At 44.9% G+C, this 23,376-nt stretch overlaps 1 protein-coding gene across 1 annotated transcript; it reads left to right on the forward strand.

Annotated features, from left to right (window-relative positions):
• Nucleotides 1–11,875: 11,875 nt before the first annotated feature.
• LOC123107902 (transcription factor JUNGBRUNNEN 1-like) lies at nucleotides 11,876–13,677 on the forward strand. The gene is made up of 3 exons (XM_044529796.1): nucleotides 11,876–12,161; nucleotides 12,263–12,579; nucleotides 12,705–13,677. Exons 1-3 carry the CDS (start codon nucleotides 11,912–11,914, stop codon nucleotides 13,194–13,196), a joined length of 1,059 nt encoding a protein of 352 aa, XP_044385731.1. The 5' UTR covers nucleotides 11,876–11,911; the 3' UTR covers nucleotides 13,197–13,677.
• The last annotated feature ends 9,699 nt before the right edge of the window (nucleotides 13,678–23,376 follow it).

The raw sequence follows: 23,376 nt of genomic DNA on the forward strand, positions 1-23,376 counted from the left end.
CTCCCGTGCTCCCCTTCCCCCTCCTCCTCCGGCGGCGACGCGTTTCCGCCCTGGTCGCCGGCGCCTGCACATCCCGGTGCACCAAGCGCGGTGGCACTGGGAGTACAGGCAGCCATTGCCGTACCCCGATGTCACACTGCCGCACCATTGGCATCTGGATCCGTAGCGGATCCCGGTGCCGACGGTTCCTCGTACCCAATGGGCGCACGACGACGAGGTGCGCAGGCGCCGCGTGCTGCTCACGTCGGAGCAGCGTCGACTGCTAGAGTACGCCGCCAACTCCCCCAACTGGGAAGCGTGGTTCGCCCTCAAACACGAGGAGCAACGGCGCTCGGGTGTCGACGCCATCCCGCCGCCGTTCCCGCCGCCGCCCCCGCAGGTAGAGCCGGAGGACATGGAGGCGGAGGCGGAATACCAAGACGCCCTCGAGGAGGCCCTGCAGCACGCGCTGGAGGCTAGCCGCCTCGAGGAGGACGCGCACTGGGATGGACTGGAGCAAGCCCTTGCCCTGTCGGCAGCGGGGGACTCTGTCCATAACCCGCTCTTCGTGCCGCCACCGCCACCTTCGCCGCCCGTCCAGCCCAAGCCGGAGTCGAAGCCGGAGCCAACGCGTAAGCGCTCCCCGCCTCCCCCCACTTGGCCGGACGAGGCCTACTCGTGGACGGGTCAGTACCGCGAGTGGGTGAGCACGCCTCCCGTCCACTTCGCCGCGACGCCGGAGAAGGAGGCGGCCCACCTCGAGCGATGGAAGAAGCACTGGCTCCGCCAGGAGCAGGCCGACGGCGAGGAGCAGATGCGCTACGACGCCATGCTCCAACGCGACGCGGAGGCGCTCCGGCTCGAGGAGGAGGAGGAGGAGGAGCACGCGCGGCTTGCCGCAATGCCGCCGCCCCAGCAGACGCCGGAGGAGGCTGCCCTGGCAGCGTACCAGGCGGCGTTCGGGTGGGCTGGCCCTGCTCCGGTCTTCATTGACCTCACCGACGACGGCGGCGTCGACGACAAGGGCAAGAGCAAGGCTGACGACGTCTAGGGCAGCGTGCCGGGCGGCAGCAGGCGGGCGCAGACTTTTTTTAATGTTTTATTTAATGTTTAATAGATTTAGGTGGACTTTGGCCGGCGTTTGACCGGCCACTTCATGTTTAATTATGTTTATTTCGTGCAATTTATTATTATTTTTCCACGGCGGCACTTTTGGATCGGCCTCCTCGTTGGGCGGTCAAGCCGACCCATTTTAAAATGCAGACGCGCACGTCCGCCTGGCCGATCCAAACGGATAAAAGGCGAACAAAGCGCGCGTCCATTTAGGTCATCCAGTTGATGTTGCTCTTAGCCATCACCTTGTCTGTAGAGCCAACAGAAGAACTTCAAAAAAAACGGAGCCCCTCATCTTGGTCACTTTGCTTCCAGCCTAGTTCCTCCTACTGTACTCGGGGATCGGCGGCGATGAGGAAATTGCAAGAAACAAGGAACAGAACATGCATGCATAACACGACTGACAGTGATGAAGATTTATGTAACTTGAGCAGACCTGAAAACAGTCACATAGTTATCTCACATTTTTCCTTGGTTCCCCTGTTTCCGGATACTGCTCAGGGAAAGTACTGTCGGCCAACCTGAAAGGAACAATTCTGTCACTGGACATCGAATGCGATGGTTGGAATGCATTGTGGCTGCTTGACCTTGTAGATCATTTCAAATTTGAGCTGGCTTGTAAAGCATGCTTCCTGGATGTTCTCTGTCCAGGACTAGGTACAATTCTTAGTTACATAGGCTGTATGGTACAATGCTTATGATGTTGCTATTATCTATTCCCTCCGTCGCAAAATAAGTAACTTAATTTTGTACTAACTTTGATACAAAGTTGGTATAAAGTTGAGTCACTTATTTTGGGACGGAGAGAGTACTTATTTATCTTGCAGAAGTTGCTCTTCTGACAGTATGAGCAGCATTACTATACCGCATTTGTGAGAGGTGTCTCTAATCTCTGAAATGATGTCGCTAAGAACTACAGTCTTGAATGAATTATTTGGCGCAAAAGTACATTTCATCTGTTGGTGTTTAGTTCTTGGGCCCTGATTCGGGCTCCATCTTTCCTATAAGTTGGTTGGACAGAAAGGGCCAAAGGTTGACGCACTGTACTTTTCCTGGACGAAATACAGGGAACCGTTGTACTGAAAGGAGTGAGCAATTCAACTTCTACTGCTGTATCACGATTATATGCCGATCTTTTTGACAAACTAAGTTTACATAGAATTCCACAAGCATCAGAATATTTAAAAAATAAAATCTACAGACCGTATCAGAAATAGTAACCAGATGTCTAATACATTCACGATTTTGCTGTTCAGTAGTCGTCTTTCGAATAGTAATAGGCTGGGCATAATTTTCGTATAACTTCTGTTCATCAGTTGAAATCTGTGAAGGACGGCCAGATAAATTTCGAAGCTCACCAAAAAAATCTGTGGCCAGGATAATAACCAACGTGCTTAAAAAACACTTGTCGCCTTGGATGATCACACGATTTTTGTTTGCTTGGGTTTGAGTCTGAAATCTATCATGATAATTCCAGAGCCTCGTTATCACGTCCCAGAAAATAGCTGACACCTGTCTCTTGTCAGTGCTACGTGCTAGAAACAAAAGATATGCATTTGACCTATTCCAGAAAAACAAATCACCCAGTACGTAACTAGAAACAAAAATTGCATCAAACCTAGTCCGGTAGACTGGCACCCATTTTCCCTAAGTGCAATCGAACTCTAATACGGTAACTAGGGATTAGCATGGACCGATTAAGCTAATCTACTGTGTATTAGCAGCCAAGCTGGGTAACCTTGGAACGACTCCTGCGCTTGATCCTGTCAATCAATAACCCCACCAGTCACTTCTCTCCACCCATGGTTAATTAACCTAAAAAAAGGCAACAAGTGTCCCTTATCTTAACAGAAACAAGGCGGTAATATGCTGCTTCCAGTTGAGAATTCATACTGGCTAGTTTACTCAGTCATCTCAAACACAAACAATCAGTGACTATACAAACATGAAGATCTTGTGACCAATGTGCAGCACCCAGTAAAAAACTCGCCACGGGCAGCCTTTTCACCCGTGCCAGTTCTTGTTTTCTGTGTTGAGATGTGGAGCATCGATCCGATGTCGACTCTTGACTAGAGGACAAGAACCGTTCAAAGGCGCCATTTTTCTTTCGCTCTCTCTTGGAAGGTTCGGAAGGATGAGATGAGGCTTCTCCAAATAGAAAGGTGAAAGGTGAAAGGTGAAAGATGAAAGAGTGGGAGAATTGTTCTTCTCTGTTGTTGGTGCATCAGTAATATTATTACTGGCTGGCGTACGCGTGCGCGGTAACGTGTATGTCTATGGGAAACGGTAAAAGATTCCAAAGCTTCTGAAGTTTTTAATTGGTTAGCGGCACCTTCCGAGAAGAAACGAATCGGATGCCAAAGGTCATGGACTCATGGTCATGTGAATTTTGTCTACATAGCCATGTAAGTCAAACGGGGTTTGTTGTTTTACTGACCAGTTGAACCGTTCGACATGTCACTTTATTTTTCATTGCGACCTAAAGGAGCGTACAATTTAGACAGGCGATGTCTACAATGTTCATTCATGCCAATTGTCCATAGATTGCCTAAGTATATAAGCTTTACGATTTGTGAGTGTAAACTAAGATGATGCATGTAGAACAGAAAAATAATTACAGTATATTGTTCCACTGTAAAATCTTACAGTTTTTTTTAACAAGTACATTATCTCTCTTTGTTCCCTTTCCATGCCGACTTTTTAGCGTGGCACCTCTTGTGGATAACTGAAACCACGTTGTTCACCCGCAAAAATAAATAAATTCTAAAACCACTTTGTTGCAATGTTGCACTGGCTAATTTTAGGGATTTCCAGTAAAAATAAAGAATCCAACCCTCCCCTAGTCTCCACCCTATTCCCTGTTTTTGTGATTTTCGCAAAAATAAATAAGTCTGGCCCTCGCCCTACCGTTACGGCACCGCGTTGCCAGTGACAAAGTAGACACCAATATAATCTGGAGCTCTCTTCTATTGGTCAAATCACACAGCGGAGTTATCTATACATTTTCCCTACCCCTAATTTATATCACAATGAAGAGAAGAGGAAAAGGAGGGAGGAAGAGATACACCTGCTTTTGTTTTCCTTTCTCGCGATGGAGCAAACAAGTATGTTTCGCGGAATATGGCGGCGTCAGATGAATAATATAGAGGTTCTGGGATTGGCATTGAGGAAGGGTGCCTGCAAATGTTCGAGACTTTGTATTGGAGCATGATTCCATTGGTCAATACCAAGGCCATCCAAACAATGGAATTAGAGAGTTCCGAATACCAATTCCCAATTTGGAGGCACAATATCAACATCCAAACACATCTTTATTGGACATTTTTTACAATATGTCCAAGCCCTCGAGACCCTACACCAGGAGAAGTTGAGACTATGTACTCCCTCCGGTCCTTTTTACTCTGCATATTGGATTTGCCGAAAGTCAAACTTTGCTAAGTTTAACCAAATTTATATTAGAAATTATTAGCATCTATAATATCTAATAAATATAATGTGAAAATCCAAGATGAATCTAATGATATTGGTGTTGTTATGTGAATGTCTATAATTTTTTATATAAACTTGGTCAAAGTTGGATGAGATTGACTTCAGACAAACCTAATATGCAGAGTAAAAAGGACCGGAGGAAGTACCAAAGATGTGTTTGAATGAATTCTCTCGTTAAAAGCCTGGCTTTTTGGAAAGCGGACTTGTAGGAAATTTGTACAGACACTTGGTTGGTGGTGTATAATAAGATCAAGAGACAATCCATTGGCGAACTAACTCGTGGTTGGATGGTTAGGAGGACAGTAATATCCCCAGCCCACCAGAGTTAAAGTCTTAGACTTGCATTGATGCTCACATTTTTCTGGATTTATTTCAGGCCTTCTGGCGATGTGCGTTTAGGGAGAGGAGACGTTTCATTGACTACGAAGGCGTCTATGACGACTTTGTCAATCTCAAGATAATATGCGGCTCAGTCTCTCAGGGTGTCCATAGGGGTAGGGTGTGTGTGCGTGCATTCATAGGGATGAGTGTATGTGCGTATGTATGAGCACCTGCGTCTATATTGTGTTAGAAAAAGGACAACCCATTGTACACTATATTTTATTGTGATCTGTTAGCAACAAATGTCTCATCACATTTTTAGAATATCCTGTTACAGCAGATAAGATTAAGAGACAACGAATTGTACACTATATTTCCCTTGTCATCTTTACATTACAAAGATAAAACTATCTTATATGAATCTAACCACGGAGAGATCGAGAAAAGCTAATTATGGTGTAGTCAAGACCTCCACTAGAACCTTTCTCTCCGCAGGTGGATCTCCCCATATCCGTGAATTATGTTGAGTAGTGAAGGGGGGCTGCTACAAATAAGCCGGATGATTTCTTAGAGAAATCATCCGCCTATTTAGCCGTTCGATCGGTGCACTGGTGGCCGTTGAATTACAACGACGCCACGGTAGCAGCGAGTCAACGCAGCACCATTGCAGATTTACAGTCCCAGCGCATCTCCAACACAGCACCACAGATGGCTTCCGGCGAGCTCCATTGCGGCCTTAGCGGAGCTCCGACGCAGCACCGACGCGCCGGCGAAGCTCTATTGCAACTTCGGCCAAGCTCCAATGCAGCCCCGGCGGAGCTCCAACGCAGCTCTGACGGCTCCGGCGAAGCTCCATTGCAACCCTGCCTGAGCTCCACCGCAGCGCTGCCGGCTCCGGCGAAACTCCATTGCAACTCCAGCGGAGCTCCATTGCAGCCCAGCGTGGTCCAAGGCAGCGCCGACGGCTCCGGCTCCACGGGTCACATGTCGCTTGCTACACTGCAGCTCCCCGCCGATTCACGTTGCAGCATCACTGGTCGATGGCGAGATTGTGGGGTCGCGGCGCTGCTATGGTTGGACTGGTCGCGCCTAGAAAAAAGAGAAGAAGCAGGTGGAGCGGTGGTGGCAGCTGGTGGTGCCTGCAGCAGCAGGTTGGGTTGGCTCATGCAGCGGTGGCTGCCGCGATGACGGGCCAGTGGTCGGCGGCGGCTTGCTTATCCTGCGTCCGGAGAAAGAAATAGGGATTTGCTTCTGCAGAGGTAGGAGACGAGGGAGAGGCACGCGGAGAGGATAAGGTTGCCAGGTCCACGCCACGGGGGACACGCGTCGCTAGGACGAGGCGACTTACGCGTCGCTGTTATCATCCGGATGAAAATAAACGATTTCCGTAGTGAAGACCTCCACTGCATGGTGCAAGGCTACAGAGCCCAGCCTAAATGCACTTATTTGTGTTGGTAGTACAAGTACAACGTTGTAATGGCTACCCGCCAAAATAAAAGCGTTGAAAAGAAACATCGTACGAAGGCCAGTTTTACTTTTACGCACAAACGCGCGGTAATGAATGAAGCAGAAAAGCTCCAGGCCTTGTGGTACGTACGTAAGTACTGAGCACGAACCAAGGGATGGAAGAAACGAGACCAGTTCAGTGTCAGTAACACGTGACGAAGCACATACATAGTTACATACGTAACAGGAATTAGCTGGAAATTTCCCGCTTAGCCGCGGGAGCAATCGTGCTCAGCCTCCACCAAATTAATCTTGTTTAGTCGCGTGCCGGCGTTCGTGGATGCCGACGTGGCATGCATGCATGCAGATGGGTAGTCCGAGCGCACGTGCATCGTGGGCCCTCATGAGTAGACGGAGCGGCGGCTGACCTGTTCCGCCGCCGGCCATGGAAAACGACTGTGTGCGCGCGCGCTCGGGAACGCGTCCTCGTCGCTTTCAAGTTTCAATCGTTGTCCCAACATTATTTTCGATAAAGAAAATATATTAATATCACAAAAATACTAATTACACTCGGCCTCTGCAACAACGCAATACCCTAATGGCACTACAGATGCACACAACAAAAAAAGAAGAAGAAGCTAAAAAAGAAAAGCCCTGCTACAAAATTTTGAGTCCATGCAGCAACAATACAACCACCATCAAAACAACACCTAAAGTCTCCAAAAATGACGCCTCAAAAAAGGAAATAGTGCACAAGCGCCGTCGTCGCCCGATCGTAGATCTTGGGATAGTCCTTGCTCTCAAAACAATGCCTTCAACAAGACCATTGCCAGGCACAACCAATTAAGGCCGGACTTTAGATTTTCACCTTGAGAGGTAAGACATTGAACTGCACCTGTGCTGCCGCCCCACTTACATACCGCTGCTACAAAATCTAAAACTCCAAGCATGTTCCTCATCGCCACAAAAGGCTCCAATCACCATTACTAGTCCTCCGATCTCGGCTTCCATGACATTCTCCGCCTCTGACTTCACCATGGAACTAAACATATCCCATGATGGCAATAGATAGCAGAGCTTCGCACCGCTCCGATCCCTCCTTAACGGAGAACCAGTGGGCACGACCGAATCCCAGCCAATCTAGCAATATCCAGGCATAACGCGCCCATGGGAGTTCGCCAGCGTAGCCTTCTGGAACCCGACACTCCGACCAGATCAAGGACAGGCGTCAGGCAGATCTTCGTCTTGTCACTTGAGGAACCCTAGGACCGTCCCCTTAAATCAGGCCGAGCCTGCAGCCCCCACGCCGCCGCGGCACCCCGGACCACATCGGGGCGGTGCGCGAATCTGGCGCCGCATCGGGAGCAGCAGGGTTCCCGGCGCCTCGCCGGTAGCCAACAGCGCGTCGTCGCGCATGGAGGAGCAGGCGACGCAAACGCCATAGTCGGCCCCCGCCTCGGCCTTGAATCCGAGGGGAAAACACCGCGCCGCAAAAGAGAGCTCGCCCCGCCACCACCATCCACGGCATGGGCTTAGCCCAGTCGCCTCCTCCGGCGACGGCGAGGGGAGGATGGAGGAGAGGGGCTTGAGGTGGCCGGCGGCTGGGTCTCCCCCGTGTCGCCCGTGAGAGCGATGTGGGGTCGGGCTGGGCCAACATTATGCAAGCAATTCAAAAAAAAACATTCTTTCACCACCAAAAAGGGTTCCAACGTTCTTCAGCGCCAGCGCGTACGGACGTTTTAGTCCAAGTTGCAGGAGCACGTTGCCTTGCAGAAATACAACATGATTTGTTTGCAGTTGCAGGTGGGGCTGTATCTTTGGATATCGCTGCAATAGTTACTTGGCCACGAATGCAATGGGCGACGTGTAATGCTTTTTTTGGCCCAAGATAAGACGGCCTTGATGTTGTCACAGTGGCGGACCTAGCGTGTGTGCATGGTGTGCCGTGGCACACCCAGAGTTTGTGAAAAAAATTTATACCATATAATATTTTAGCCCATTTTAACTAAGCCAGCCAGCCAGGCCCAACTGCCATCACGTGAGCGACCCGGATAGAGCGAGCGAGCGAGAGAGATAGGCAGAGCGGCGCGATCTAATGGCCTAATCCCCTCGCGCTCGGCCGCTGCCCAACCAGGACGTGCCGCCGCTCGGCGCTCACCGCCTCACCCACTCGGCCGTTGCTGTTCCCCTTCGAAATTGAAGCAGCGCCGGCCACCGGAGCTCCTTCCGTTTGGCGAGAACAGCTAGCAAGCAGCAAGCGCTGCGACCCGCGAGCCGCCGACCCGTCGACCCGGACCAGAGGGCCGCCGCCGCCCCGGAGGAGCTCTTTCCGCCCGCGCCTCCCGTCCCGACGGCCCACGCCCTCGACCCCATGTATCCTCTCCTCCGGTCCTCCACCGCTCGGCCTTTGCTTGATTCGATTCAGGTGAGATACTGTACTGGTACTGCGTCATGTTCTTTTTTGCCCAATACTGAAATGCAGAAATGTCTCGTCACTGCCTATATAACGAACAAACTGCACTGTCCAGTATGTAGTAATGTTTGCTGCACTGTTTGTTGATGTTCTTAAACATTCAAAAAGACCATTTAAAACTCGTTGAACCTGTCCAGTTTTCAGCTAGTAAACTGTAAACATAACCATTGATGATGCTTATTTGTGTTGTTCTTTTTGTTGTAATTGTACAACCGAAGATGAAGAGGAATGGTAACATTAAGTCCTTTTTTCAGAATTATGAGGCTGCTAAAAGAAGGAAGGTTGCAGCCGAAGAGTAGCCTGAATATGAAGATATAGTGTCAAATATTGAAGATGAAGCAGTCCTTCCTCAACCTCTAGTCCATTATGCAGAGATTGAAGTTGATATTGAAGATGGAGCATGTTGCAACAAAGAAGCATGTTCTTTATGATTTGATCTACTTACTCATCAAATTGATATTGATTTTACCGGTGGCAACGGCGAGTGTTGAAAGAGTGTTTTCAGCAATGAATCTAGTGAAAAATAAGTTGAGGACTACTATGAGTGATGATCGCTTGAATGATTGCTTGGTGATATTTATTGAACGAGATGTGTTCATGGAAGTAAGCGAAGATGCCATAGTTGATGCTTTCATGGCAGTGCAAAAACATAGAGTTACCTAGTGATGTAATTTTCTACTTATTCTTTTTTCATGTAAGACTACTCGTATTGTAATTGAGCACATTTAGATATATTTTGTGAACTAAATTGTTGTGAGATTTGCATTAAGCTACTCATGTTATTATTTTGCCATATTTTGTCTGACACATGGATTAGGTGAGGAATTTTTTTTAAAGTGTGCACACCCTTCATTTTTTTCCTGGGTACGCCACTGGTTGTCATGTCCTCTGCCACGTAAACGTAAACGTAAACGTGTCACATTTTCTTTCGGACGAAAAAAAACAGAGCCTTGTGAGAGAAATGTATTACTCGGCACGAGTCGTTCTACGGCTTTGCCTTGTATATAATAGCACACATTTTATTCGTTGATTCACATTAGAAAAATGCTTTTTGGGGGCATCACGTCATTGTATATCACACATTTTGTTCATTGATTCACATTGGAAAATTGTTTTATTTCTAATACTCAGATGGGAGAAAATTCCTTAAACTCAACAAAAGAATGAATGTGTATCTATGTTGTACTCCCTCTATCTAAAAATACATCACACATTAGTTTTGTCGTAAGTCAAACTTCATAAAATTGCACCAAGCTTATAAAAATAATCATCCACACCTGCAGTACAAAATCTACACCATTATATTCATCACGAGATACTCCCATATTTTAATATATGAAACTTATTTGGTATTGGAAATATGGATTTATCTTCTTTAAACTTAGTCAAACTTTAGAAAACTCGACTTGGGAAAAATTGAATACACAGTTATGTACGATATTTTTCTATTGAAGGAGTAATAAGGCATAGTAGTTAAAAAAGGCAACATGAGCATACTTAGCCGAACCGACATTAATCAATCGCCCTCTTGAAGATAACCCATATGTACGTTCCCGCAAAAAAATGTGTATGTGTCATCGAAGCATTGCTCACATTTGCTCCACGGTCAACAAAAGCTACATACATATCCTACTCCTCTCCATCATGCATGTTTTTTTAGACTACCCACAGTGGAAGTAACATAGTTGATGACATCATACATATCTAGATCAAATAGATGATGTGGTAGGAAATTAATGAAGAAAGAGAGACATGTAGTAACATAGCTAGTTACTAATACTATGAGTAATATCACACGTATCAAGGCAAGATGAGTCATAACCTAATAAATAAAGTGTTGCATAACATCACACATATGTTACTTCCCATTATAGAGATAGTAATATAGACGAGTAACATATACTCCCTCCGTTTCTAAATATTTGTCTTACTAGACATTTCAAATGACTGCTACATACGGATATATGTAGACATATTTTAGAATGTAAATTCACTCATTTTACTTCGCATGTAGTCACTTGTTGAAATGCCTAGAAAGACAAGTATTTAGGAATGAAGGAAGTACATGATACTAGTCTGAGTTACTACCCATTGTGGCTAGTCTTAGCGCATAGCAAAATGACTTACTACAACCCACCCTAATCCACCAGATTGTCCCCCAAACGTTTCTTCTTTCTTGCCCGATTCAGCTCCGCACCGTACGATTTTTTCTTCAGTTGGTATGCACAACATCATGCCGAGTCAGAGAGAGTACAGTCGATCCGTGTCTTAGTCCGGTGGTACTTAATTAGCACTTGGCAGCATCGCATGCGTCATCACAAAAGAAATAAGAAAGAAATCGTCCAACCAAGATATCTCTTTGTGTCTCTATAAGATCTACCCTTGGACACCAACACAACCGAATACGTTTGCACATGTTCCTTTCTCTCATGTCAGAGGACTCAGTCAGAGGCTATGTAATACGTAGTACGTACGTATGATGAGCTCATGCCCTTGATTAGTTCCCCACATCTACCTATGGTGGACACGAAGTGACTCTTCTCTATTGACGAACCAATCTATAGTTGAATAGTTGGATAGGCAGTAGTATTCTTAACCCACAGAGAGGGTACATATGATGCTCGGATTTATTTAGAATTTATTTCAGGATTTCTGACGATACGTGTCTCACCTTTTTGAAGATGTTCATAGGGATAGGGCCGGTGTGCGTATGTGTGTTCATAGAGGTAAGTGTATGCGCATATATATGAGCGCTTGTGTACTGGTGTTAAAAAAAAGACTTCTCTATCGATCGGGTGCCAAGTTGCATGCACTTTGCATGTTATAATAAGCTAGTACTATGTACGCAGTAAGCTTTCTCATTGGCGCAAACAAATTAACATCCTTTCAGAGTAAGCTGCTGCTGTGAAGAAGATTCCTCAAGATCCGCTGTGTGGCGGGAGAAGTCCGACCAAGCAACTTCATCTAGTACTTAGCTCCCAGGCCACCAAGCGCTTCCTATATATACAACGCATATGCACGACACAAGGAACAAGATCCATACAAGTATAGAACTAGGCAGAGAAGCAGCAGCAAGCAAGACGTAGAACGATGGTGGCCAAGGCGAAGATGAGCGCCATGGAGTTGGAGATGGCGAAGGTGATGAGCGACGGGGAGGTGGTGCTCGGCGGCGCCGGGGACGAGGAGGAGGACGACGTGGTGCTGCCGGGGTACCGGTTCCACCCCACCGACGAGGAGCTGGTCACCTTCTACCTCCGCCGCAAGGTGGCCAGGAAGTCGCTCCGCATCGAGGTCATCCGGGAGATGGACATCTACAAGCACGACCCATGGGATCTCCCCAGTAAGCTCCTTCTCTCCATGCATCATCGTGCGCCATGGCTTGATCAAGTGCAATTTCTTTTCTGGGACAAAGACTTTCTATCTGACTTGCAAATTACGCAGAGGCGAGCACGGTTGGTGGGGAGAAAGAGTGGTACTTCTTCTGCCTCAGGGGGAGGAAGTACCGGAACAGCATCCGGCCCAACAGGGTGACCGGCTCTGGCTTCTGGAAGGCCACCGGCATCGACCGGCCAATCTACTCCGCTGCCTCCGGCGGTGCCTCGGGTTCCAGCGTGTCCATCGGGCTGAAGAAGTCGCTCGTCTACTACCGTGGCAGTGCCGGCAAGGGCACCAAGACCGACTGGATGATGCATGAGTTCCGCCTCCCGCCGGTCGCCGCCGCCGCGGCCACCAACTCCTCCCCGAGCATGCAGGAAGCCGTAAGTGGTCCACGCGTGCATTCCATTTCCACACAAAGTCACGGTGCGGCTACCTTACCGGGCACGTGTGATGTGGTGCTGGTGAGTGTAAGATTGACCCTCTGACGTGTGACCTGAAAATGCAGGAGGTGTGGACCATCTGCAGGATCTTCAGGAGGACCATCACCTACCGGAAGCAGCAGCAGCCGTGGAGGCCGGCGCCCGCGCCGTCCGCCGCCGACTCGAGCTCCAACACGGGGAGCTTTCAGTCGTCCGAGGCCAGCGACGAATACATGAACTGCCTGCAGGCTCCGGCACCCGCCGCTCCGTACATCCCCCAGCAGCAGCAGCAGCACCAGTACGTCAGTCAGACGAGCACGGTGGACAGCGGCAATTTCCTCTACGAGGAAAACATGCACAACCAGCAGTTCCAGGGGGAATGGAACGCCGCACCCGCCGCGCCGGTGCCGGAGCAGAAACAGCAGAATCCATTGTCGACGGCCGTCGCCCTCCACCAGAATGACCATAGCCACGCCGTCGCCGCGAACGATTTCTACAAGGTCGAGGGGTACTTGGAGGAGATCGCTAGGATGTTGGAGGTCACCGATTCGGCAGGGCTTTACGACTACAGATCATAATGTTGATCAGCAGTAAACTCTTCGGCTCCGTAGGATCCCACGAGTTCGCCGACGGGCCGGTCACTCCTGCCGCCTCGATGGCCGCCGTTGCGCCCGGCGGCTTCGGTAACACTCGGCTGCTTCGGAAACTGAAAGGGACGGCGGAACAGCGACAGTGTCTGGAAACCGACGATGGCGACAAGCGACCGGGTAGTACTCGGCTTCTACCTTCTGTGGTGCCTGTGGATTGGTTGAATCGGGTCATCGGAAGGTCTTGAAATGGAGTCCTGGCGGCTGAGTGTGGTCTCGGGTTGTCCGGGGAAGCAGCAGTCTTCATTGCTGGGCTCATGTACCTGATTAGTTGGGTCCATCTTGTCCTTGTTAAAAAAATGAAACTCCATGGGCACTAGCACCCACGGTTTTATTGATATAGAAGAAACATCCCTCATGAGAATTCCAGAAATTCGTCCCCGACGTGGATCGAACTCTGGTCGTTAGGTTTACAATCCTGTACAATTGAAATGATGTAGGTAAGATTGTTTTTTGAGTTAGAGCAAACTATAATAAGGGGCTCCTCGAAAGCTTAGATTTGAGGAGCAAAAATGAGTTTTTATGGAGTTAAGCACTAGCTGGCAGATACCCTAAAACCAACTTTACTAAAAAAGTATAAGTTTGGCTCCCTAAAAATCTTCCCCAAATGACTATATTCGGTCCAACTAGCAACCCTAGAGCAAAAGTAGGGAGACAGCCGCGCAGCCCCTGTGCCATGATGCCACCATCGGAACTCACGCCGCTGGTGGTCCGCTGCTCCGATGAACGAAAAAATGAAATCCCACACCGCCCTGCTACTCCGGCGACCCTCGTCGGCGCTGAAATCCCGCCGACAACGAAGAATTTCACGATTCGCCTGTGGAGCCATGGTCGGAAGCGGGGAAGACAATTCGTGTAGCTGTGTGTGTTCTATGCCCCCAGGTGTTCGTGCATGTGCGTGTTGTGTCATCGCGATCTACCAAGTACGGGTGCCCCTCTGCTGAGAGTCCCTTCTTCCCCTTGCGCCACCGCAAGCTACCCACTGGGCGGCCCTGGGGTGCGCCTGGATGGCTGTCTCACACGGACGGAGCGACAGGCTCGGTCCCTCTTCCTCTCATGCTTCCATACCGGCGGATCCGAGGAGTGTGGCCTCCATGCTCTAAGGTCGACGCAAGATATGCGTCCGGGTGGCGGCAGGGGAGGAGGAGGAGAATGAAGGTAGTGGTGGTGTTCACGGAGTCCGAGATGACGTGCATCGCGTGTAGTTTTGCCGACATGGCTTTCCTCGCCAACGCAACCTACGTGCTCAATAAATTGCGTGAACCAAATGTATACTTTAGGAACGTAGGTTTTAGGGGATCTGCTAGCTGCAGTACGGGATTTCCCTAAAAAGCAAAGTGGGATAGGGTGCAATTTTGGTAGTTCTAGTATAGGGGATCTGCTAGAGATGCCCTTATAGCCTGCTTACATCACTTCTGCTTATGTGAAGGGGGAAGATATGAAAAAAATGAGGGCAGTGGGCTCTCATGCAAAAGCCTAGTTTTACATGTCCTCCTACGAAGAAAAAGAAAACGAGTAGATTGATACATGTACTAGTCTAATTGTCAACCTTATAGTCCGCCTTGCTATATGGGTGACTACAGATGATGCTATAGATAACATGGTAGACTAGTAGTCATGCTCTTACATAGATACGCTGAAAATATGAATGTGGCATTGTAAACCAGAGCTACCCCTTGCTGCTTCAGAGAGCATGCTGCACATGGACAAGATAAAGGAGCCAATGGTAGCCAACTATCTTCATGATGGCAGCAACCATTATATCACTTCCAAGATGAACAATGCCAAGGACATGCTCACGGGAAGGGGAAGTCTGGGTCCATTTTTTAGCCTGTGCAAATCTAGATGAAGTTATTTTGATCTGGATAGAGTTATTTTGCATTGATTGTGATGAGGTAGTGATTTGCTTTTCATCGACATTTTTTTGTGCTAATATGATACATCTGAGCAAAGATAAGTTAATTATCTGGATGAACTATGTTGCCCAGTTATTATGCTACTCTATTATTACTGCATTGTACGCCATACGAACGATATGTGATCAGATCATGTCGTCGGATGCATCCTTTAGGCGGTATTGGTCGGCCCCCGTTTGTGTCATGACAATATATTCTATCCCGTTAGGATTGGATTAGCCTAACATAAGGACACGATGTGTTTCACTGGAATCTAATTGTGAATGGGGCCTTCCTTCAATGTTGATTGTAACCATGCACTCTCACATTCAGACATTCCAGTGGACAATAAAAAAAGGAAACGAAGATACCCACTAAGAGTTCAGATTTTCATGTGGCATCATCGAAGGGGGTTGTGCTAACTGCTAACTAAAGACAACCACACTTGCGGCAAGTTGCAAGGAAGCATGAAGTGTGGCTTTTTTACTTTTGAGAAAGGAGGCCTGGGCCCGGCATTAAATTAATGACACCCTGATAAGTAGGAAACAACAAAGATACAAGGTACAAGATGCTGAAAGATGATATTACAAGACACCTAACAAATAAGAAAACAAAAGAGTAAGCAATACACACAACTTGAATGTCAGATATCCTCATCCACCAACGCAAAAATGGATCTCCGATGATTTTGTTGTCCAAAGAGCAACCTCTAGCAAAATCACGGATGTCAGGGCATCACCCTAATGGCAGCTAGTTCATGAGAGCATTAGCTTCAACAACCCAAAGATTTCGAGCACAACTCTAATAGTTATGTACACACTGGCAACACCCCAACGGTGGTCAGAATCGTCAGACCATCACTCCGACGGTGTGGAACGTTTGGGTTCAACTATGATAGTTCAAAGATAGTCTTGCATGTCTTAGTAGCTCTGAGTCTTACCTAGTTTGGATGAAGACTTCAAGGCATCCTCTAACGAGTCTTAGCTAGCGACATTGGATCATGTCCACGCTAGATGATTCTGAAGTACTTCGCCTGAATTCATGGCATGCCTAACAGATGGGCCACAAGAAGCTCTATGGGGAACAAGCAAAGGTCAGAAGTCACCCGGATTTACCTGTTACACCGACAAAGAATGAAAATGTCCGTCTGCCATGTGAACCGAGGGCCATTTTGTAACGCCCCGGTCAGACCAACCAGTTCATCCCCGGTTCCTGACCATTGCGTCTGGGGTTTAGGTTGGCCATACATACTAATGATACGTCTCCAACGTATCTATAATTTTTGATTGTTGCATGCTATTATATTATCTGTTTTGAATGATTAATGGGCTTCATTATACACTTTTATATTATTTTTGGGACTAACCTACTAACCCAAGGCCCAGTGCAAATTGTTGTTTTTTTGCCTATTTCAGTGTTTCGCAGAAAAGAAATATCAAACGGAATCCAAATGGAATGAAACCTTCAGGAGAGTTATTTTTGGAACAAACGTGATCCAGGAGACTTGGAGTAGACGTCAAGAAAGAAACGAGGTGGCCACGAGGCAGGGAGGCGTGCCAGCCCCCCTAGGCGCGCTTCCCACCCTCGTGGGCTCCTCGCAGCTCCACTGACCTACTTCTTCCTCCTATATATATCCATATACCCCGAAAAGATCCAGGAGCACCACAAAACCCTATTTCCACCGCCGCAACCTTCTGTACCCAAGAGATCCCATCTTGGGGCCTTTTCCGGAGCTCCGCCGGAGGGGGGGTCGATCACGGAGGGCTTCTACATCAACACCATAGCCTCTCCGATGATGTGTGAGTAGTATACCACAGACCTTCGGGTCCATAGTTATTAGCTAGATGGCTTATTCTCTCTCTTTGGATCTCAATACAAAGTTCTCCTCGATTTTCTTGGAGATCTATTCAATGTAATTCTTTTTGCGGTGTGTTTGTCGAGATCCGATGAATTGTGGGTTTACGGTCAAGTTTATCTATGAACAATATTTGATTCTTCTCTAAAATCTTCTATGTATGATTGGTTATCTTTGCAAGTTCTTCGAATTACCAGTTTGGTTTCGCCTACTAGATTGATCTTTCTTTCAATGAGAGAAGTGCTTAGCTTTGGGTTCAATCTTGCGGTGTCCTTTCCCAGTGACAGCAGGGGCAGCAAGGCACGTATTGTATTGTTGCCATCGAGGATAAAAAGATGGGGTTTATATCATATTGCTTGAGTTTATCCCTCTACATCATGTCATCTTGCCTAATGCGTTACTCTGTTCTTATGAACTTAATACTCTAGATGCATGTTGGATAGTGGTCGATGTGTAGAGTAATAGTAGTAGATGCGGAATCGTTTCGGTCTACTTGTCGTGGACGTGATGCCTATATACGTGATCATGCCTAGATATTCTCATAATTATGCACTTTTCTATCAATTGCCCGACAATAATTTGTTCACCCACCGTAATACTTATGCTATCTTGAGAGAAGCAACTAGTGAAACCTATGGCCCCCGGGTCTATCTTTCATCATATAAGTTTCCAATCTATTTGACTTTGCAATCTTTACTTTCCTATCCATATCATAAAAATACCAAAAATATTTATCTTATTATCTCTATCAGATCTCACTCTCGTAAGTGACCGTGAAGGGCTTGACAACCCCTTTATCGTGTTGGTTGCGAGGTTATTATTTGTTTGTGTAGGTACGAGGGACTTGCGTGTAGTCTCCTACTGGATTGATACCTTGGTTCTCAAAAACTGAGGGAAATACTTACGCTACTTTGCTGCATCACCCTTTCCTCTTCAAGGGAAAACCAGCGCAGTGCTCAAGAGGTAGCAAGAAGGATTTATGGCGCCTTTGTTGGGGAGGTCTACGCACAAGTCAAGACATACCAAGTACCCATCACAAACTCTTATCCCTTGCATTACATTATTTGCCATTTGCCTCTCGTTTTCCTCTCCCTCACTTCACCCTTGCCGTTTTATTCGCCCTCTTTTCCGCTCGCCTCTTTTTCGTTCGCCTCTTGTTGCTTGCCTTTTTCTTTCTTGTGTGTTGGATTGTTTGTCACGATGGCTCAAGATAATACTAAATTGTGTGATTTTCCAATACCAACAATAATGATTTTATTAGCACCCCGATTGCTCCCCTTACCGATGCTGAATCTTGTGAAATTAATACTGTTTTGCTGAATCTTGTCATGAAAGATCCGTTTTCTGGCCTTCCTAGTGAAGATGCCGCTACCCATCTAAACAGCTTTGTTGATTTGTGTGATATGCAAAAGAAGAAAGATGTGGACAATGATATTGTTAAATTGAAGCTATTTCCGTTTTCACTTAGAGATCGTGCTAAAACTTGGTTTTCGTCTTTGGCTAAAAATAGTATTGATTCTTGGAACAAGTGCAAAGATGCTTTTATCACTAAGTATTTCCCTCCCGCTAAGATCATCTCCCTTAGAAACGATATTATGAATTTTAAGCAACTTGATCATTAGCATGTTGCACGAGCATGGGAGAGGATGAAATTAATGATACGTAATTGCCCTGCACATGGTTTGAATTTGTGGATGATCATACAAAATTTTTATGCTGGATTGAATTTTTTTTCTAGAAATCTTTTAGATTCGGCCGCGGGAGGCACTTTTATGGAAATCACTTTAGGAGAAGCTACCAAACTCTTAGATAATATTATGGTTAATTATTCTCAATGGCACACCGAAAGATCTACTAGTAAAAAGGTTCATGTTATAGAAGAAATTAATCTTTTGAGTGGAAAGATGGATGAACTTATGAAATTGTTTGCTAATAAGAGTGTCTCTTCTGATCCTAATGATATGCCTTTGTCTACTTTGATTGAGAATAATAATGAATCTATGGATGTGAATTTTGTTGGTAGGAACAATTTTGGTAACAACGCATATAGAGGAAACTTTAATCCTAGGTCATTTCCTAGTAATTCCTCTAATAATTATGGTAATTCCTACAACAATTCTTATGGAAATTATGATAAGATGCCCTCTTATTTTTAATCTAGTATTAAAGAATTTATTACTTCGCAAAAGAGTTTCAATGCTTTGATTGAAGAAAAATTGTCTAAGATTGATGAGTTGGCTAGGAACGTGGATAGAATTTCTCTTGATGTTGATTCTTTGAAACTTAGATCTATTCCACCTAAGCATGATATCAATGAGTCTCTCAAAGCCATGAGAATTTCCATTGATGAGTGCAAAGAAAGAACCGCTAGGATGCGTGCTAAAAAAGATTGTTTTATAAAAGCATGTTCTTCTAGTATTGATGATAATAAGGATGATGAACTAAAAGTGATTGATGTGTCTCCTATTAAATATTTGTTTTTCAATATGAATCTTGATAATGATGGGACTGGAAATGAGTCAACTTTAGTTAAAAGGCATCCCAATGACTCGGAGTTTTTAGATCTTGATGCAAAAATTGGTAAAAGTGGGATTGGAGAGGCCAAAACTTTACATAGCAATGAACCCATTATTTTGGATTTCAAGGAATTTAATTATGATAATTTCTCTTTGATAGATTGTGTTTCCTTGTTGCAATCCGTGCTAAATTCTCCTCATGCTTATAGTCAAAATAAAGATTTTACCAAACATATTGTTGATGCTTTAATGCAATCTTATGAAGAAAAGCTTGAATTAGAAGTTTCTATCCCTAGAAAACTTCATGATGAGTGGGAACCTACTATTAAAATTAAAATTAAAGATCATGAATGCTATGCTTTATGTGATTTGGGTGCTAGCGTTTCCACGATTCCAAAAACTTTGTGTGATGTGTTAGGTTTCCGTGAATTTGATGATTGTTCTTTAAATTTGCATCTTGTGGATTCCACTATTAATAAACCTATGGGAAGGATTAATGATGTTCTTATTGTTGCAAATAGGAATTATGTGCCCGTAGATTTCATGTTCTTGACATAGATTGCAATCCTACATGTCCTACTATTCTTGGTAGACCTTTCTTAGAACGATTGGTGCAATTATTGATATGAAAGAAGGGAATATTAGATTCCAATTTCCGTTAAGGAAAGGCATGGAACACTTCCCTAGAAATAAAATTAAATTACCTTATGAATCTATTATGAGACCCACTTATGGATTGCATACCAAAGATGATAATACCTAGATCTATTGTTGTTTTTATGCCTAGTTAGGGGCGTTAAACGATAGCGCTTGTTGGGAGGCAACCCAATTTTATTTTTGTTTCTTGATTTTTGATTCTGTTTAGTAATAAATAATCCATATAGCCTCTGTTTATATGTGGTTTTATGCTTTTAATTAGTGTTTGTGCTAAGTAGAACCTTTGGGAAGACTTGGGGGATGTTTTTGCGATCTTGCTGTAAAAACAGAAACTTTAGCGCTCATGAGATTTGCTGCCATTTTTTTACTGGACAGTGAGATTAGGTTGATTATTTTTGCAGATTATTAATAGAAAAATTTCTCAAGTCCACCAATTTATTTTGGAATTTTTGGGGTTACAGAAGTATTCAAAACCTACAGATTACTACAGACTGTTCTGTTTTTGACAGATTCTGTTTCTCGTGTGTTGTTTGCTTATTTTGATGCATCTATGACTAGTATCGGAGGGTATGAACCATAGAGAAGTTGGAATAAAGTAGGTTTAACACCAATATAAATAAAGAAGGAGTTCATTACAGTAACTTAAGTGGTGGTTTGTTTTCTTATACTAACGGAGCTCATGAGATTTTCTGTTGAGTTTTGTGTTGTGAAGTTTTTAAGTTTGGGTAAAGATTTGATGGGTTATAGAATAAGGAGTGGAAAGAGCCTAATCTTGGGGATTCCCAAGGCACCCCAAGGTAAAATTCAAGTACAACCAAAAGCCTAAGCTTGGGGATGCCCCGGAAGGCATCCCCTCTTTCGTCTTCTTCCATCGGTAACTTTACTTGAGGCTATATTTTTATTCACCACATGATATGTGTTTTGCTTGGAGCGTCTTGTATGATTTGAGTATTTGCTTTTTAGTTTACCACAATCATCTTTGCTGTACACACCTTTTGGGAGAGACACACATGAATTGGAATTTATTATAATACTCTATGTGCTTCACTTATATCTTTTGAGCTAGATAATTTTGCTCTAGTGCTTCACTTATATCTTTTAGAGCACGGTGGTGGTTTTATTTTATAGAAATTATTGATCTCTCATGCTTCACTTATATTATTTTGAGAGTCCCTTAGAACAGCATGGTAATTTGCTTTGGTTATAAAATTAGTCCTAATATGATAGGCATCCAGGATGGGTATAATAAAAACTATCATAGAAAGTGCATTGAATACTATGAGAAGTTTGATACTTGATAATTGTTTTTAGATAAAAGATGGTGATACTAGAGTGTGCTAGCTAAGTAGTTCTGATTTGAGAAATACTTGTGTTAAAGATTGCAAGTCCCGTAGCATGCACGTATGGTTACCGTTGTGTAACAAATTTGAAACATGAGGTGTTCTTTGATTGTCTTCCTTATGAATGGCGGTCGGGGACGAGCGATGGTCTTTTCCTACCAATCTATCCCCCTAGGAGCATGCGTGTAATGCTTGGTTTTTGATGACTTGTAGATTTTTGCAATAAGTATGTGAGTTCTTTATGACTAATGTTGAGTCCATGGATTATACGCACTCTCACCTTTCCATCATTGCTAGCCTCTTCGGTACTATGCATTGCCCTTTCTCACCTTGAGAGTTGGTGCAAACTTCGCTGGTGCATCCAAACCCCGTGATATGATACGCTCTATCACACATAAACCTCCTTATATCTTCCTCAAAACAGCCACCATACCTACCTATTATGGCATTTTCATAGCCATTCCGAGATATATTGCCATGCAACTTTCCACCGTTTCATTTATGACACGCTTCATCATTGTCATATTGCTTTGCATGATCATGTAGTTGACATCGTATTTATGGCAAAGCCACCATGCATAATTTATCATACATGTCACTCTTGATTCATTGCCCTTCCCGATACACCGCCGGAGACATTCATATAGAGTCATATTTTGTTCTAGTATCGAGTTGTAATCATTGAGTTGTAAATAAATAGAACTGTGATGATCATCATTAATAGAGCATTGTCCCAAATAAAAAAAGAAAGGCCAAAAAAGAAATAAAGAAATAAAAAGGAACAATGCTACTATCCTCTTTTTCCACACTTGTGCTTTAAATTAGCACCATGATCTTTATGATAGAGAGTCTCTTGTTTTGTCACTTTCATATACTAGTGGGAATTTTTCATTATAGAACTTGGCTTGTATATTCCAAAAATGGGATTCCTCAAATGCCCTATGTCTTCGTGAGCAAGCAAGTTGGATGCACACCCACTTAGTTTCTTTTGTTGAGCTTTCATACATTTATAGCTCTGGTGCATCCGTTGCATGGAAATCCCTACTCCTTACATTGACATCAATTGATGGGCATCTCCGTAGCTCGATGTGAGACTTTCTCCTTTTTTGTCTTCTCCAGATAACCCCCATCAGCATATTCTATTCCACCCGTAGTGCTATATCCATGGCTCACGCTCATGTATTGCGTGAAAGTTGAAAAAAGTTTGAGATTACTTAAGTATGAAACAATTGTTTGGCTTGTCATCAGGGTTGTGCATGATGAGAGCATTCTTGTGTGACGAAAATGGAGCATAACCAAACTATATGATTTTGTAGGGATGAACTCTCTTTTGCCATGTTATTTTGAGAAGACATGATTGCTTAGTTAGTATGCTTGAAGTATTATTATTTTTATGTGAATATTAAACTTTTGTCTTGAATCTCTTGGATCTGAATATTCATGCCACAATAAAGAAAATTATATTGAGAATTATGCTAGGTAGCATTCCACATCAAAAATTCTGTTTTTATCATTTACCTACTCGAGGACGAGCAGGAATTAAGCTTGGTGATGCTTGATACGTCTCCAACGTATCTATAATTTTTGATTGTTCCATGCTATTATATTATCTGTTTTGGATGTTTAATGGGCTTCATTATACACTTTTATACTATTTTTGGGACTAACCTACTAACCCAAGGCCGAGTGCAAATTGCTGTTTTTTTGCCTATTTCAGTGTTTCGCAGAAAAGGAATATCAAACGGAATCCAAATGGAATGAAACCTTCAGGGGAGTTATTTTTGGAACAAACATGATCCAGGGGACTTGGAGTAGACGTCAAGAAAGAAACGAGGTGGCCATGAGGCA

The sequence above is a fragment of the Triticum aestivum genome, chromosome 5A (genome assembly GCF_018294505.1).
Source record: "Triticum aestivum cultivar Chinese Spring chromosome 5A, IWGSC CS RefSeq v2.1, whole genome shotgun sequence".
Lineage (NCBI taxonomy): Eukaryota > Viridiplantae > Streptophyta > Magnoliopsida > Poales > Poaceae > Triticum > Triticum aestivum.